Consider the following 10576-nt stretch of genomic DNA (forward strand, 5'->3'; position numbering starts at 1 on the left):
ATCTCAAATTTCTCGTTCGCCACTTTGCCGCCGCTCGTCGGCAGCACCCGTATGCCCGATGACGGTCAGCCAACGAGCTTATAACGTCAATAACGGTCACCGAGGCGAACATCCAAGCGCGGCCAAAAAAGCTCGACGTGTGCAATAATCTCGAGGCGTTAACAAGTCCATGCCCCAAACGTGGAGCAGCGAGCGCTACTGCGCTAGTGTGCGAGCGAGACGGAAGATCACCAAGTCTCTCTCTCTCTCTCTCTCTCTTTCCCTCGCGCCTCGCCCGTGCTGCTATCGTCTCTCTCGCGGACGTTTGACTTGGCTCCCCTTGGGTCAGCGCCGACCGACAGACAGTGCGAGCCGCGTGTAGTCAAGTAGGAAAAGTTTTTAATGGTGGTCGTGCAGTAGTCCCTCGGCCGCCCCCCGACGTTCAGCTAGATCCGCGCCGCGACACCGCTGTTTATTTTTCTCTAACCCTACCCTCACGGCGACGGACTAAAGGATGGCTGTGGCTGCCAGGGCACTGACGAAATTCTCAGGTGAGTCTCGCCTACACTTACGCTGCCTATCACCTTTTTCCTTCGTCGACCTCTCGACGTCGCTCGCATCACTTATTCGCTCGCTTATCGCCCCTTTCTTTTGCGCCGTGTGCTTCGTTGACTTGCCTCCTTTCATGCGTCCGATTATCAGTTTTAACGAAGCAGACGGGTCGATTCGTCCGGTGCAGCGATACTCGCTCTCTTGCAACACACTTGCCATTTCGATTGATACGTTCTCAACTTGGTCGTTAACCTTGTACTTTGTCATTTCGCCTTCAAGTAGGTCAAAGCTTACTTTTTGAATGGTGAATTATTATGTAAGGAATTCGGGCACTGCGTTCCTTTTTTCACCGATTCTCGACTTTTTCACAAAATGATGACGAGGAAGATTTGATTTTTATTCGCGGTTACGCGATGATATATCGCCTTCCAGATACTTTATTTCGATATATTACAATAACAGCAACAAAACACTTTTACCCTTGACTTGCCTGCGTACTTCTCTTACCGCAAATGAAACTGAGTTGAAGGCACTGGCAATTTTATGAAAATCACGTCAACGTTAATTAATTAAATGGCCCAACATCATATTGAGCTCATTTAGTCTTGTTTACAACAGATGCTCATTATATGTCCTTAACCTCGTTGGATACCTTTCAATCGCTGAACCCTGATCTCGAATCTAAGCCAAAAATGTTCCTCTCTTTACACATTTCATAGACATACGCTTGGATTATAACTGCTTTTTTTGTCTGTTTTCTGCCTCTGTTAATACCAGTTTTCAGCTTGAGTTATTTATAGCTCTCTGCATCATGCATGGTGGGGATGTTTGAGATGTTTTATGCTAACGAAGCTCACTGTTTTCTGTTGCAGTCGGGAGTCGTAGTGGACTGCTGAGAACTCAGATTAGATTTAACTACTCGGAAACCAGGAAAAATCTAAAAATCAACTCTGAAACCAAAGTCATTTGTCAAGGCTTCACAGGAAAGCAAGGAACTTTTCACTGCCAACAGGCTCTTGACTATGGCACAAAAATCGTGGGAGGTGTCAATCCAAAGAAAGCTGGAACTGAACATCTTGGCAAGCCTGTCTTCAAAAATGTTACAGAGGTGAAAGTCCATGCATGGTTTTGATAGAGACAAGCTAATTATCTTATCTTTATCTTAATTATCTTATCTTTAGTACTTTGAATTGTTGATTCTCACATTTGAAAAGTAAATGCAATCACTTTGATATCTTACAATAGCATATCGATGCTATTAGTACATGAAAAAAATACAATGTGCAAAGTCTAATCTAATTGACCTTACTGAACTCCAAGTTTGATAAGGAAGTTGAAACACGCAGAAAATGCAGAAACATAACACTAAGCATATTTTATAAACAGTTCAGAGTTTTTAAATTTCAAAAATATTATATTTATATTCATACAAAATTTTTCCTTCACTATTAGGCCAAAGAAGCAACTGGTGCCACCGCATCGGTAATCTATGTACCACCACCAGCAGCTGCTTCAGCTATCATGGAAGCAATGGATGCTGAAATGCCATTAATTGTTTGCATTACAGAAGGAGTTCCTCAACATGACATGGTAAAAGTAAAGAGGCGGTTATTAGAGCAAAACAAATCACGTCTCATTGGACCTAATTGCCCTGGAATCATTGCCCCTGAACAGGTTAGCTTTTTCTATTTTGATTTTCGGCATAAAATATTTGAATAATAATTAATAGTCATAATTATTTTTTTTAGTGCAAAATTGGAATTATGCCAGGACACATTCATCAAAGAGGCAAAATTGGTATTGTTTCAAGGTCTGGAACTTTGACCTATGAGGCTGTGAATCAAACCACTCTTGTAAGAGACTGAATTTTTTGTTGTTTTCATTTATTACTGAGAACCGTCAATAATTTACGAATAATTCTCAGACTGGACTCGGCCAAACACTGTGCGTTGGTATTGGAGGTGATCCTTTCAATGGTACAGACTTCATTGACTGCTTAGAAATATTTTTACAAGATCCAGCGTGTAAAGGTATCATTATGATTGGTGAAATTGGAGGAAGTGCAGAGGAGTTTGCTGCAGAATATCTGACTGAGCACAACACTGTTAGTTGATTTTTTATATAATTATTTAACATTATTCTACAAGATTCAAGTGATAATGTAAATTTCGATTTGAAAATTACAGGGTGCAAATGCAAAGCCAGTTGTATCTTTCATTGCTGGCATCACAGCTCCACCAGGCAGAAGAATGGGTCATGCTGGTGCCATCATCTCTGGAGGAAAGGGCGGGGCTCAGGACAAGATCAATGCACTCGAAAAGGTAAATATACCAGATTCGTAATGATATTCAAAATAAACGTTAAGCTACAGCACAGAATACTTTCGGTTACAGGCTGGCGTTATAGTAACCAGGAGTCCTGCCCAAATGGGAAACACACTACTGAAAGAAATGACTCGCCGTGGTCTTGCTTAAATTAAGGATTTTCAATCAGCTTTTCGCTGTAAACAAAAAAGCCATTGTAGTTTGTCTCAGTGTCCATGTATACTCGTGAATAAATTTTAACATGTTATCTTCGAATAAGTCATTAAAATCATTACGATGACGTGAATAAAACAGCTTAAACGCGAGGTAATATCAATACTCTAATCATTTAGTTATCATGATAAAAGAAGTCATTGTTGTTACTTTATCTTCGCAATCCACTGGCTTCCAAAGTTGAAGTAATTGCAAAGCACTTCATTTCATTTTTACAACTGTACAGTACACGAAAGTTTAATGAAACGTTTAAAGGTTCGCATCTGTTTTTCATAGAGTGTATCTATGAAATAAGTTAGAGCTTGTGGCACTTTGAGCTTTCAATGAGACTAAACTACAAGGTACTACTGTTCCAATGCATCTAATGTTGAACATAATATTGCAGAAAAATTGTCTGCATATGATGTATGTAATTTTACTGTAAATTATGTTAAATAATAAAATATATCTATTAAAGTCACGATTATGATTTCCTAGAAATGAAAGTTATTATTTAAACCTCTAAAAGAAAACGTTTTTAAAATTGTTGCAGAACATATTTTTCTAACGCTTGATTCTAAAGAAACGTATTTAATAAATTATAAAATTATCATTAAAAGAAAAGTTTTCTTACATAGTTCTCATCTTACTTGTTGCAATGTTTATAGGTATAAAATGGTTTGAAAGTTAGAGCTTTTATTGAAATCCCATTATTTCATCTATCACATTTGCAATCTCTTTACTATTATCACCTTGAAATGGTTTCAACTTGGATAAGTCCATTGATTTAATAAGTCCTGCCAAGTTTTTGCAGTTTGAATAATACAAATGCCCATTTTTGTAAAGTTGTTCTGCAAGTTCCAACTGATGGTTATTCATGAGAAGATCATTTGTAACAACAATTAGAGGCTTAGCTAACTCAAGAGCTTCTAAGCAACTCCCTGCTCCAGCATGACTTATTATGAGATCAGCAGACTCCATTGCCTCATGCAAGGATGGGCTCAATTTGAAAGCTTCTATGCGACTGAAACCGCATCTGGGAGTACAATCAGGCTCAATGTCTGTCTTTCCAATCTGTAGTACTAATTCGTTATATCCTTTATCATTCAACTCCTGTCAATAGCAAATAACATTATATCTAGACGGTGTTTGATTCAGACACAATGAAAATATAGACTATATATATATATACCTTTAAAACATCATTATTGGTTACAGTCTTGATCAATTCATCGAATTTAGTTGTTCCTACAGTCACGAAAATACGTTTGTGTTGCATATTTGTTCCTGAAAAAGTATGTAACATAGCAGCATTGATGCCAAATGAAATTTCGCGCGCAAGCCGGTATACCAACTTTTCGAGAGGAAAAATTGCGTTCGTGTTACGATGAAAAAGGTGAAGAATAAAGTATTTAACAACAATGACAATATACAGAAGTTCGAATCTTATACTTGATCGATGGAAGGTAACGACTCAATTATCCAGAACGCAAAGTGCCTGAATGCTCGAAGAAAAATATGCTACTATTATACCCACCTCTTAAAACATCAACAAATCACATCAGTCTTCAAATAGCACCAACTCGAGAAACATGACAAACAAAATATGCATCAATCAGCAGAAAGTCAAAGCTGTGCACAACTGATGCTTACTGCGTCGACTTGGACCACTGTAGGTGATTAAGACGTCCCCCCGAATGTCCTGTCAGGAAACCGTTGCGAATCGTCACTATACACTACGCGCGCAGAGCGGCAGAGAGTACCGCGCCACACATCAATTTCGCACAAAAGTATCCCAACCCGAGGACGGACCACCACACCAGAACAGCAACAGCAGTAGTATAGAGTAGTGGTAGCCGAGTAGTAGTCGGCCCGTTTATCGCGAGCAGCCGCAGCGAACTACTTATTTCGACGACGGCAAGCGCGAAGAGAGCGAAGAGGAGAGACGGAGAGATAACGCGCTGGAGAAAGACGGAAAACTACCATCACCACGGCACACCACACATAAAGGCAGCCTATCGCACATAAGCACACGTCCGAATCTCTCTCGCATCTTCGGCGGGGGCGACAGTCGCTAGCCGGCCGTTCCACGTAGCAGCACCTGCTTGTACACCTTCGCGCGACTCTCTCGGCACTACAACGGCCGCCAGGATGGTCTCGGTGCGCTACACGCGCAACCTCTTCCTCAGGGGCATCTGCATCATCTACCTCTTCGCCTTCCTTAGTTTCTACGTGCAGATTCCCGGTAAGTGACCCCCTTGTATGTTTGTATGTATGTACATAGATACAACATGCGTATACATACGTTTTCCACAACCTACACGCGGCTTACTATCATTATTGTCTCTCTGATGATTCTATTCTTCCTCTCATAGTCTCATCTCGCGTGCGAGCTGTTCGAAAAACGCGATTATTCGCAAAAGTCTCCGATGCATGCCCATGAGCATAGTTATACTTTGGGGTTACAGCAGCCCAGACACGCGGTGTCGCTTGATGCCTTTTTTTCGATACTCCTCCGGCACCGCGCGACTCGGCGGCGTTTTTTTGGGCTTGATACGAGGCGCGCGGTCGTTATACTCTTGTGTGCCCTGTCTCTCGTCCTCTTTGGATCTTTCGCTATCTGGCCGTTTATTTTGGTTGAGCAAGACTGCTCAAATGAAGGGCTTATTATCGAAACAAATGAGAGCAAAGTTTGGCGGTGTTGTTGGTGTTATTGACTGCGCCCTTTGTTGGTAAATAACTTGCTGGCTTGTTATACAGTTTGCGCGCGCGGTGGACGCGTTACAAAGACAGCTGTAGGTTATTCTTTATGAATAATCTACGACAATCTTTGCACGTATGAATGTATCTGCGTCGGTTGGAAATATGAATAATACAGGAGTGCTCGTAAAACTGGCAATATCTGGCCGGCAAATCGAATTTTTCTAAAAATACGTGCGCGCGTCTCGAGACAGCCCACGAATCAATCGGAAGAATTCATTGTTTTCATCTCGTACTAATAATAATGATGACTAATGACTAAACGCAAAATAGTCGATATTCATGAATGGGAATCCGAGCAAAAGTCAGAGTACACTCCTTTTAATTAAAAAATAGCCACGGCCCGAACTTCTTGGCAAAAACTCGACAATTTTGCAATGATGGAATCCATATTATTAGCATTCCTCGACAACGCAGCCAATCCCAGTCCCGCGCATCTGACACGACCGTCTCGCTCTTTTTTTCCCGAGTTTCCCGTTGACTTTTATGTAAGCATTAGTGCACACGTGTGTGTTATCCCGACGAGTTCCGACTCCGCGAATATAACGTGTTCATCAACGCGTGGCGCGTTTGAAAAAGGAAGGATGATAAACACCTTGGCCCATATTTTTACGCTTTCCGTTTCGGCGGGAACAGTTCTATCGATTCGAGCGCAATGTGCGCGGGCTCGCGCAAGGAAAATTATTTTAAAATCGTTGACACTTTTCACTAGAGCATTGTGGCCGTCGGAGGTAAGTATTTAGCACGCTCGAGAAAACGCGGGCAGACGGCGCGTGTAGGAAAACGGGTTTCAGAGGAAATGGTACCTGCATCTTCTTTTTCTTATTCTGTTGCTTCTTTCCTTTGCTCGTCACGCGAAATTGAGATATTTTCGTAAATATACGTGCGCATATGCGAGACCAAACATTTTTGCAATCGTCCAGCAGATTTTTAAACGATGTCTTCTTTTATGATGAAATATTCGATAATATTCCGTTTTATCTTTGTAATTAAACGAAATCGTTGTCACGCAAGCTGCAAAAAAATGGAATTTAGATAACCATACTTGCGATTACCTCAATAAAATATTCGTGAATTTTTGAATTTAGAAGCAAAATAAATTTAATCTTGGCATTGGCTATAGTTTGTAAGAGCATGGAACAAATAGGTTTCTCTGAGTCAATCGGAATTCAAAATAAACCATAAAGTAAGGAAATTAGTTTGTTTCTATTGCATTTCAAACTGAGTGCACATACCTTTTGCAGTCCAAAAATATCCTGAAGGTTTTTGACTTTGATGTATAAATAAATCAGGATTATTTATAAGCCAGATGTAAAGTGTAATTAGCAAAGCTAGGCAGACAGTGTTTCTCATCTTGATTTTATTTCAAACTATCAAATTAATGCCTAAAAATAAAACTCTTTTGCTAAATCTGTATTTTTATTTTGTTTTTTTTTCTCAGGGCTCTATGGTGATAATGGAGTGTTGCCAGCAAAAACACAATTGGATTTACAGTCTCGCAAACCACTTTTACAAAAGCTCAAACAGCAACCAACCCTGCTTTGGTTTGCTCCCTACTTGGGCCTAAATGTTGAGTACATGTTGGATATTGTAGCCTTAGTTGGAACAGTTTTATCCTTCCTGGGGTAAGTTAACATATGTAAAAGAAAAAATATCATGTTTATCCATGTTATGTTTGTATACTGTATATCTATTAATATTTTATTTTTTTTTTAGCTTTGTATCCCAAAAGTTTTGCTCTGCACCTGTATTTGCTACACTTTGGGCTCTGTACTATTCCATATACCAGATAGGCCAGACATTTATGTGGTTCCAATGGTAATCATTATCACTATCAATGTAGTTAGATCAATTGTATTTCTGTTCTCATTATATAAGTTAAATTGCAATTTAATACCATGAAGTAATGGATACTTAAAACCTTTTTCTGATATCGATTTCAATGTATTCCTGTCAAGTATCAGTTGCAATAAATACATAGACGAGATGCAAGTAGTCAAGCGAAAATTAATTTATACAAATGTTTCTTCAGGGACATTTTACTATTGGAAGCTGGCTTCCTGTGTATCATTGTGGCTCCATTTTGGTACTCCAACCATACAAGAAAAAGTACTCCCAGTGATTCTCTAACATTTTGGACTGTACGCTGGCTTCTTTTCCGCCTTATGTTTTCCAGTGGAGTGGTAAAACTTACATCTGGTTGTCCTCTATGGTGGAATTTAGATGGTACTTTCTTCTTACAGCTTTTTTAATTATCATGCCTTCATAACTGTCCTAATAGAAAACATTTCTATTTTCCAGCTTTGAATGTGCATTTTGAATCTCAATGTATTCCTACACCATTGGCTTGGTATGCTCACCATTTACCTCGGTGGTATTTGAGATTAAACACTGTTGGAGCCAACATTTTTGAGCTTGTTATACCATTTCTTTTCTTCTTCCCAATAAGAAAAGTTAGAATTGTAGCCTTTTACTTACAAGTAAGTATGTTTGATCAAAATTGTATACTTTATCCATAAAATTTCATGCTAAAAAATGAAAAAATGTTTGCAGGTATTCTTACAAGTCCACATAATTGCAACAGGAAACTACAACTTCTTCAATTTATTAACGATTTGCTTATGCATCTCCCTGCTGGATGATCACTTTTTCTATACAAAGAAGTCCAGAACCGAGAATTCTAAAATTTTTGGTGTACTGTCTACTATTGCGTGTATAGCAGTATATGCTGGTATTCTTTATGGTACCTACGTTTACTACAATCTCAGATTCACAGAAAACTGGACCATTACTTCGAAAATAGGTTTCACGGAAAAGGACTTCGATTATGCTCTTTCACGCGCAGTTCCTTATTCCATTTACATAGGAATGGCTTCCCTGGGCCTTACGGTAGCTAATGCTGTGACTAATTCAATTATTAACGTAAAGGGAACTCAAAAGAAACTTGTTACAACTCTTGTAACTTTATTGTACACTGGAATTGTTGCTTCACTTTTTGCTCTAAGCACTGTAAGTATAAAATATATATTATTTGTGGGTTTTCTCAAGAAACATGTTAATATTGATTGTTTTGGCAGGTTCCATATGCAGTCTCTTTGTATCCAAAACTGAATTCCACTTTGCCTCCTCAATTAAAACAACTTCATGCTAAAGTTGACCACCTACACTTGGTTAACAGCTACGGATTATTCAGAAGAATGACAGGAGCTGATGGAAGACCAGAAGTCGTCATTGAGGGTAGTAATAGCATAGAAGGCCCATGGAAGGAATATCACTTTTTGTACAAACCCGGAAACGTTAATAACTCGCTACCATTTGTCGGTTAGTTTTGAAATAGTTTTAATTTGGCTTTCTCTTCACACATGCGTGTTGTTTCATTTTTCTTGACAATACATAGCATTATTTTTGAATTCGCAGCTCCTCATCAACCGCGTCTTGACTGGCAAATGTGGTTTGCATCTTTGGGAACATATCACCAAAATCCTTGGTTGATGTCGTTGGCTTACAGAATTCTTCATGGACAACCTGAAGTGTTAGCTCTTTTAAATAATGCTGAAAATCCGTTCAAAAACAATCCACCAAAATATCTTAGAGCGAGCCTATATCATTACCGCTACACGCCATCTAACGCCGAGTAAGTAAATAAATAAAATTGCGATAGAAATTTCTGATGAAAAAAATCCAGTATAAATGTCAATTGAAACATATATTTTTAGTCGTAAAGTACAATCTTGGTGGATTAGAGAGAGAAAAGACGAGTACTTCCCAATTTTCAGTCGTGATCATCCTCCTCTAATAGAATACTTATCCAAGATGAAAATAATTCAAGATATACCAGCTCCAGAGGTGACGAACAGTACTTTCAAAACGATTTTAGATTTCATCAGATCTTATTTCACCAAGCTAGAGGCTACTCTTTTGTCATGGATGGTCTTCATGGCTGGATGTGCAATAATCATGGTTAATTAATGAACATTCTTCAATTGCGGAAGAGCAGGCTAGAAATAAACGATCGTTTATCTGTAAAAAGAAGTGAAAAAGAAACTTTTTTTTACTGAAACGAAAAGTTTTTTTATAACGGAGTGTACACGCTATTGGTTTAATAACATGAAATGCATTGTCTTATTAAGTTATTAGATTTTATATTTTGTTTTCGATTTTTCTAAGTGTCTTTTGTACCATTGTGCACAGAAATGATATGTTGGCCTGTGTAAGTATAAAAAGCATTTTGTAAGACGCATTCAAAGACTTGATTGATATGTGCATTTGTTAATCTGCTAAAACGCATACATTTGTACCGATTAATACTATCTATAGTGCTCTCTTTAAATTCATACTATTTTTATAGATTTTTTATTCGTTATCTATCACGTAACCAATTTGCTATTAGAAGTAGGAAGTTTGAATAATTTTTTATGCAGAACTTTGTAGAATAATACTTAATAAGAACCTCTTTAGCTTACAAGAAACATTTATTTACGTCAGCGTATGTATATTCATGTTGTATAGACAACACGATACATATACAAAGAGTTGGTTGTTATCTGAGTCATATTTATTAAATAAATGAAGTCATGTTAAAGTACAAACTTGTGACTAAAATGATTCTTGTTCAAAAAATTTTCGACCAAATTGTACTACTATGTTTACTTTTATGAAAGTTTTTTTTGTAAAATAACATTTAAGATAAATGTGTATCTTACTGTAATGTAAGTTTATAAAGCAATATGCTGAAAAAATCGTACATACATACATAATGCATTTAGAAT

General features: G+C 38.3%; 3 protein-coding genes across 3 annotated transcripts; 2 read left to right on the plus strand and 1 right to left on the minus strand.

Annotated features, from left to right (window-relative positions):
- Positions 1 to 129: 129 nt before the first annotated feature.
- On the plus strand, positions 130 to 3534 carry LOC103317914 (succinate--CoA ligase [ADP/GDP-forming] subunit alpha, mitochondrial). Its single transcript, XM_016982729.3, has 7 exons — positions 130 to 530; positions 1404 to 1639; positions 1984 to 2205; positions 2280 to 2384; positions 2456 to 2635; positions 2718 to 2852; positions 2925 to 3534. The coding sequence occupies exons 1-7, from the start codon at positions 494 to 496 to the stop codon at positions 3003 to 3005; spliced, it is 996 nt and encodes a 331-aa protein (XP_016838218.1). The 5' UTR covers positions 130 to 493; the 3' UTR covers positions 3006 to 3534.
- Positions 3341 to 5238, minus strand: LOC100115468 (UDP-N-acetylglucosamine transferase subunit ALG13 homolog). The gene is made up of 3 exons (XM_001603401.5): positions 4585 to 5238; positions 4240 to 4334; positions 3341 to 4160 (listed from the first exon to the last, which is right to left on the minus strand). The coding sequence occupies exons 2-3, from the start codon at positions 4324 to 4326 to the stop codon at positions 3744 to 3746; spliced, it is 504 nt and encodes a 167-aa protein (XP_001603451.1). The 5' UTR covers positions 4327 to 4334; positions 4585 to 5238; the 3' UTR covers positions 3341 to 3743.
- On the plus strand, positions 4804 to 10396 carry LOC100118584 (lipase maturation factor 2). The gene is made up of 9 exons (XM_008218011.4): positions 4804 to 5292; positions 7249 to 7432; positions 7524 to 7625; positions 7840 to 8033; positions 8109 to 8287; positions 8361 to 8816; positions 8885 to 9128; positions 9225 to 9441; positions 9524 to 10396. Exons 1-9 carry the CDS (start codon positions 5199 to 5201, stop codon positions 9774 to 9776), a joined length of 1923 nt encoding a protein of 640 aa, XP_008216233.1. The 5' UTR covers positions 4804 to 5198; the 3' UTR covers positions 9777 to 10396.
- Positions 10397 to 10576: the final 180 nt, after the last annotated feature.

This window comes from Nasonia vitripennis, chromosome 2 (assembly GCF_009193385.2).
Source record: "Nasonia vitripennis strain AsymCx chromosome 2, Nvit_psr_1.1, whole genome shotgun sequence".
Classification (NCBI taxonomy): domain Eukaryota; kingdom Metazoa; phylum Arthropoda; class Insecta; order Hymenoptera; family Pteromalidae; genus Nasonia; species Nasonia vitripennis.

Coding starts and splice junctions, on each gene's coding strand:
- LOC100118584 (XM_008218011.4), top strand. CDS start 5,199: ATGGTCTCGGTGCGCTACACGCGCAACCTCTTCCTCAGGGGCATCTGC. Junction 7,433..7,523: donor ACAGTTTTATCCTTCCTGGG/GTAAGTTAACAT, acceptor TTTTTTTTTTAG/CTTTGTATCCCAAAAGTTTT. Junction 9,442..9,523: donor TACACGCCATCTAACGCCGA/GTAAGTAAATAA, acceptor ATATATTTTTAG/TCGTAAAGTACAATCTTGGT.
- LOC103317914 (XM_016982729.3), top strand. CDS start 494: ATGGCTGTGGCTGCCAGGGCACTGACGAAATTCTCAG. Junction 2,206..2,279: donor GAATCATTGCCCCTGAACAG/GTTAGCTTTTTC, acceptor TATTTTTTTTAG/TGCAAAATTGGAATTATGCC. Junction 2,853..2,924: donor AGATCAATGCACTCGAAAAG/GTAAATATACCA, acceptor TTTCGGTTACAG/GCTGGCGTTATAGTAACCAG.
- LOC100115468 (XM_001603401.5), bottom strand. CDS start 4,326: ATGCAACACAAACGTATTTTCGTGACTGTAGGAACAACTAAATTCGAT. Junction 4,161..4,239: donor CCAATAATGATGTTTTAAAG/GTATATATATAT, acceptor TGCTATTGACAG/GAGTTGAATGATAAAGGATA.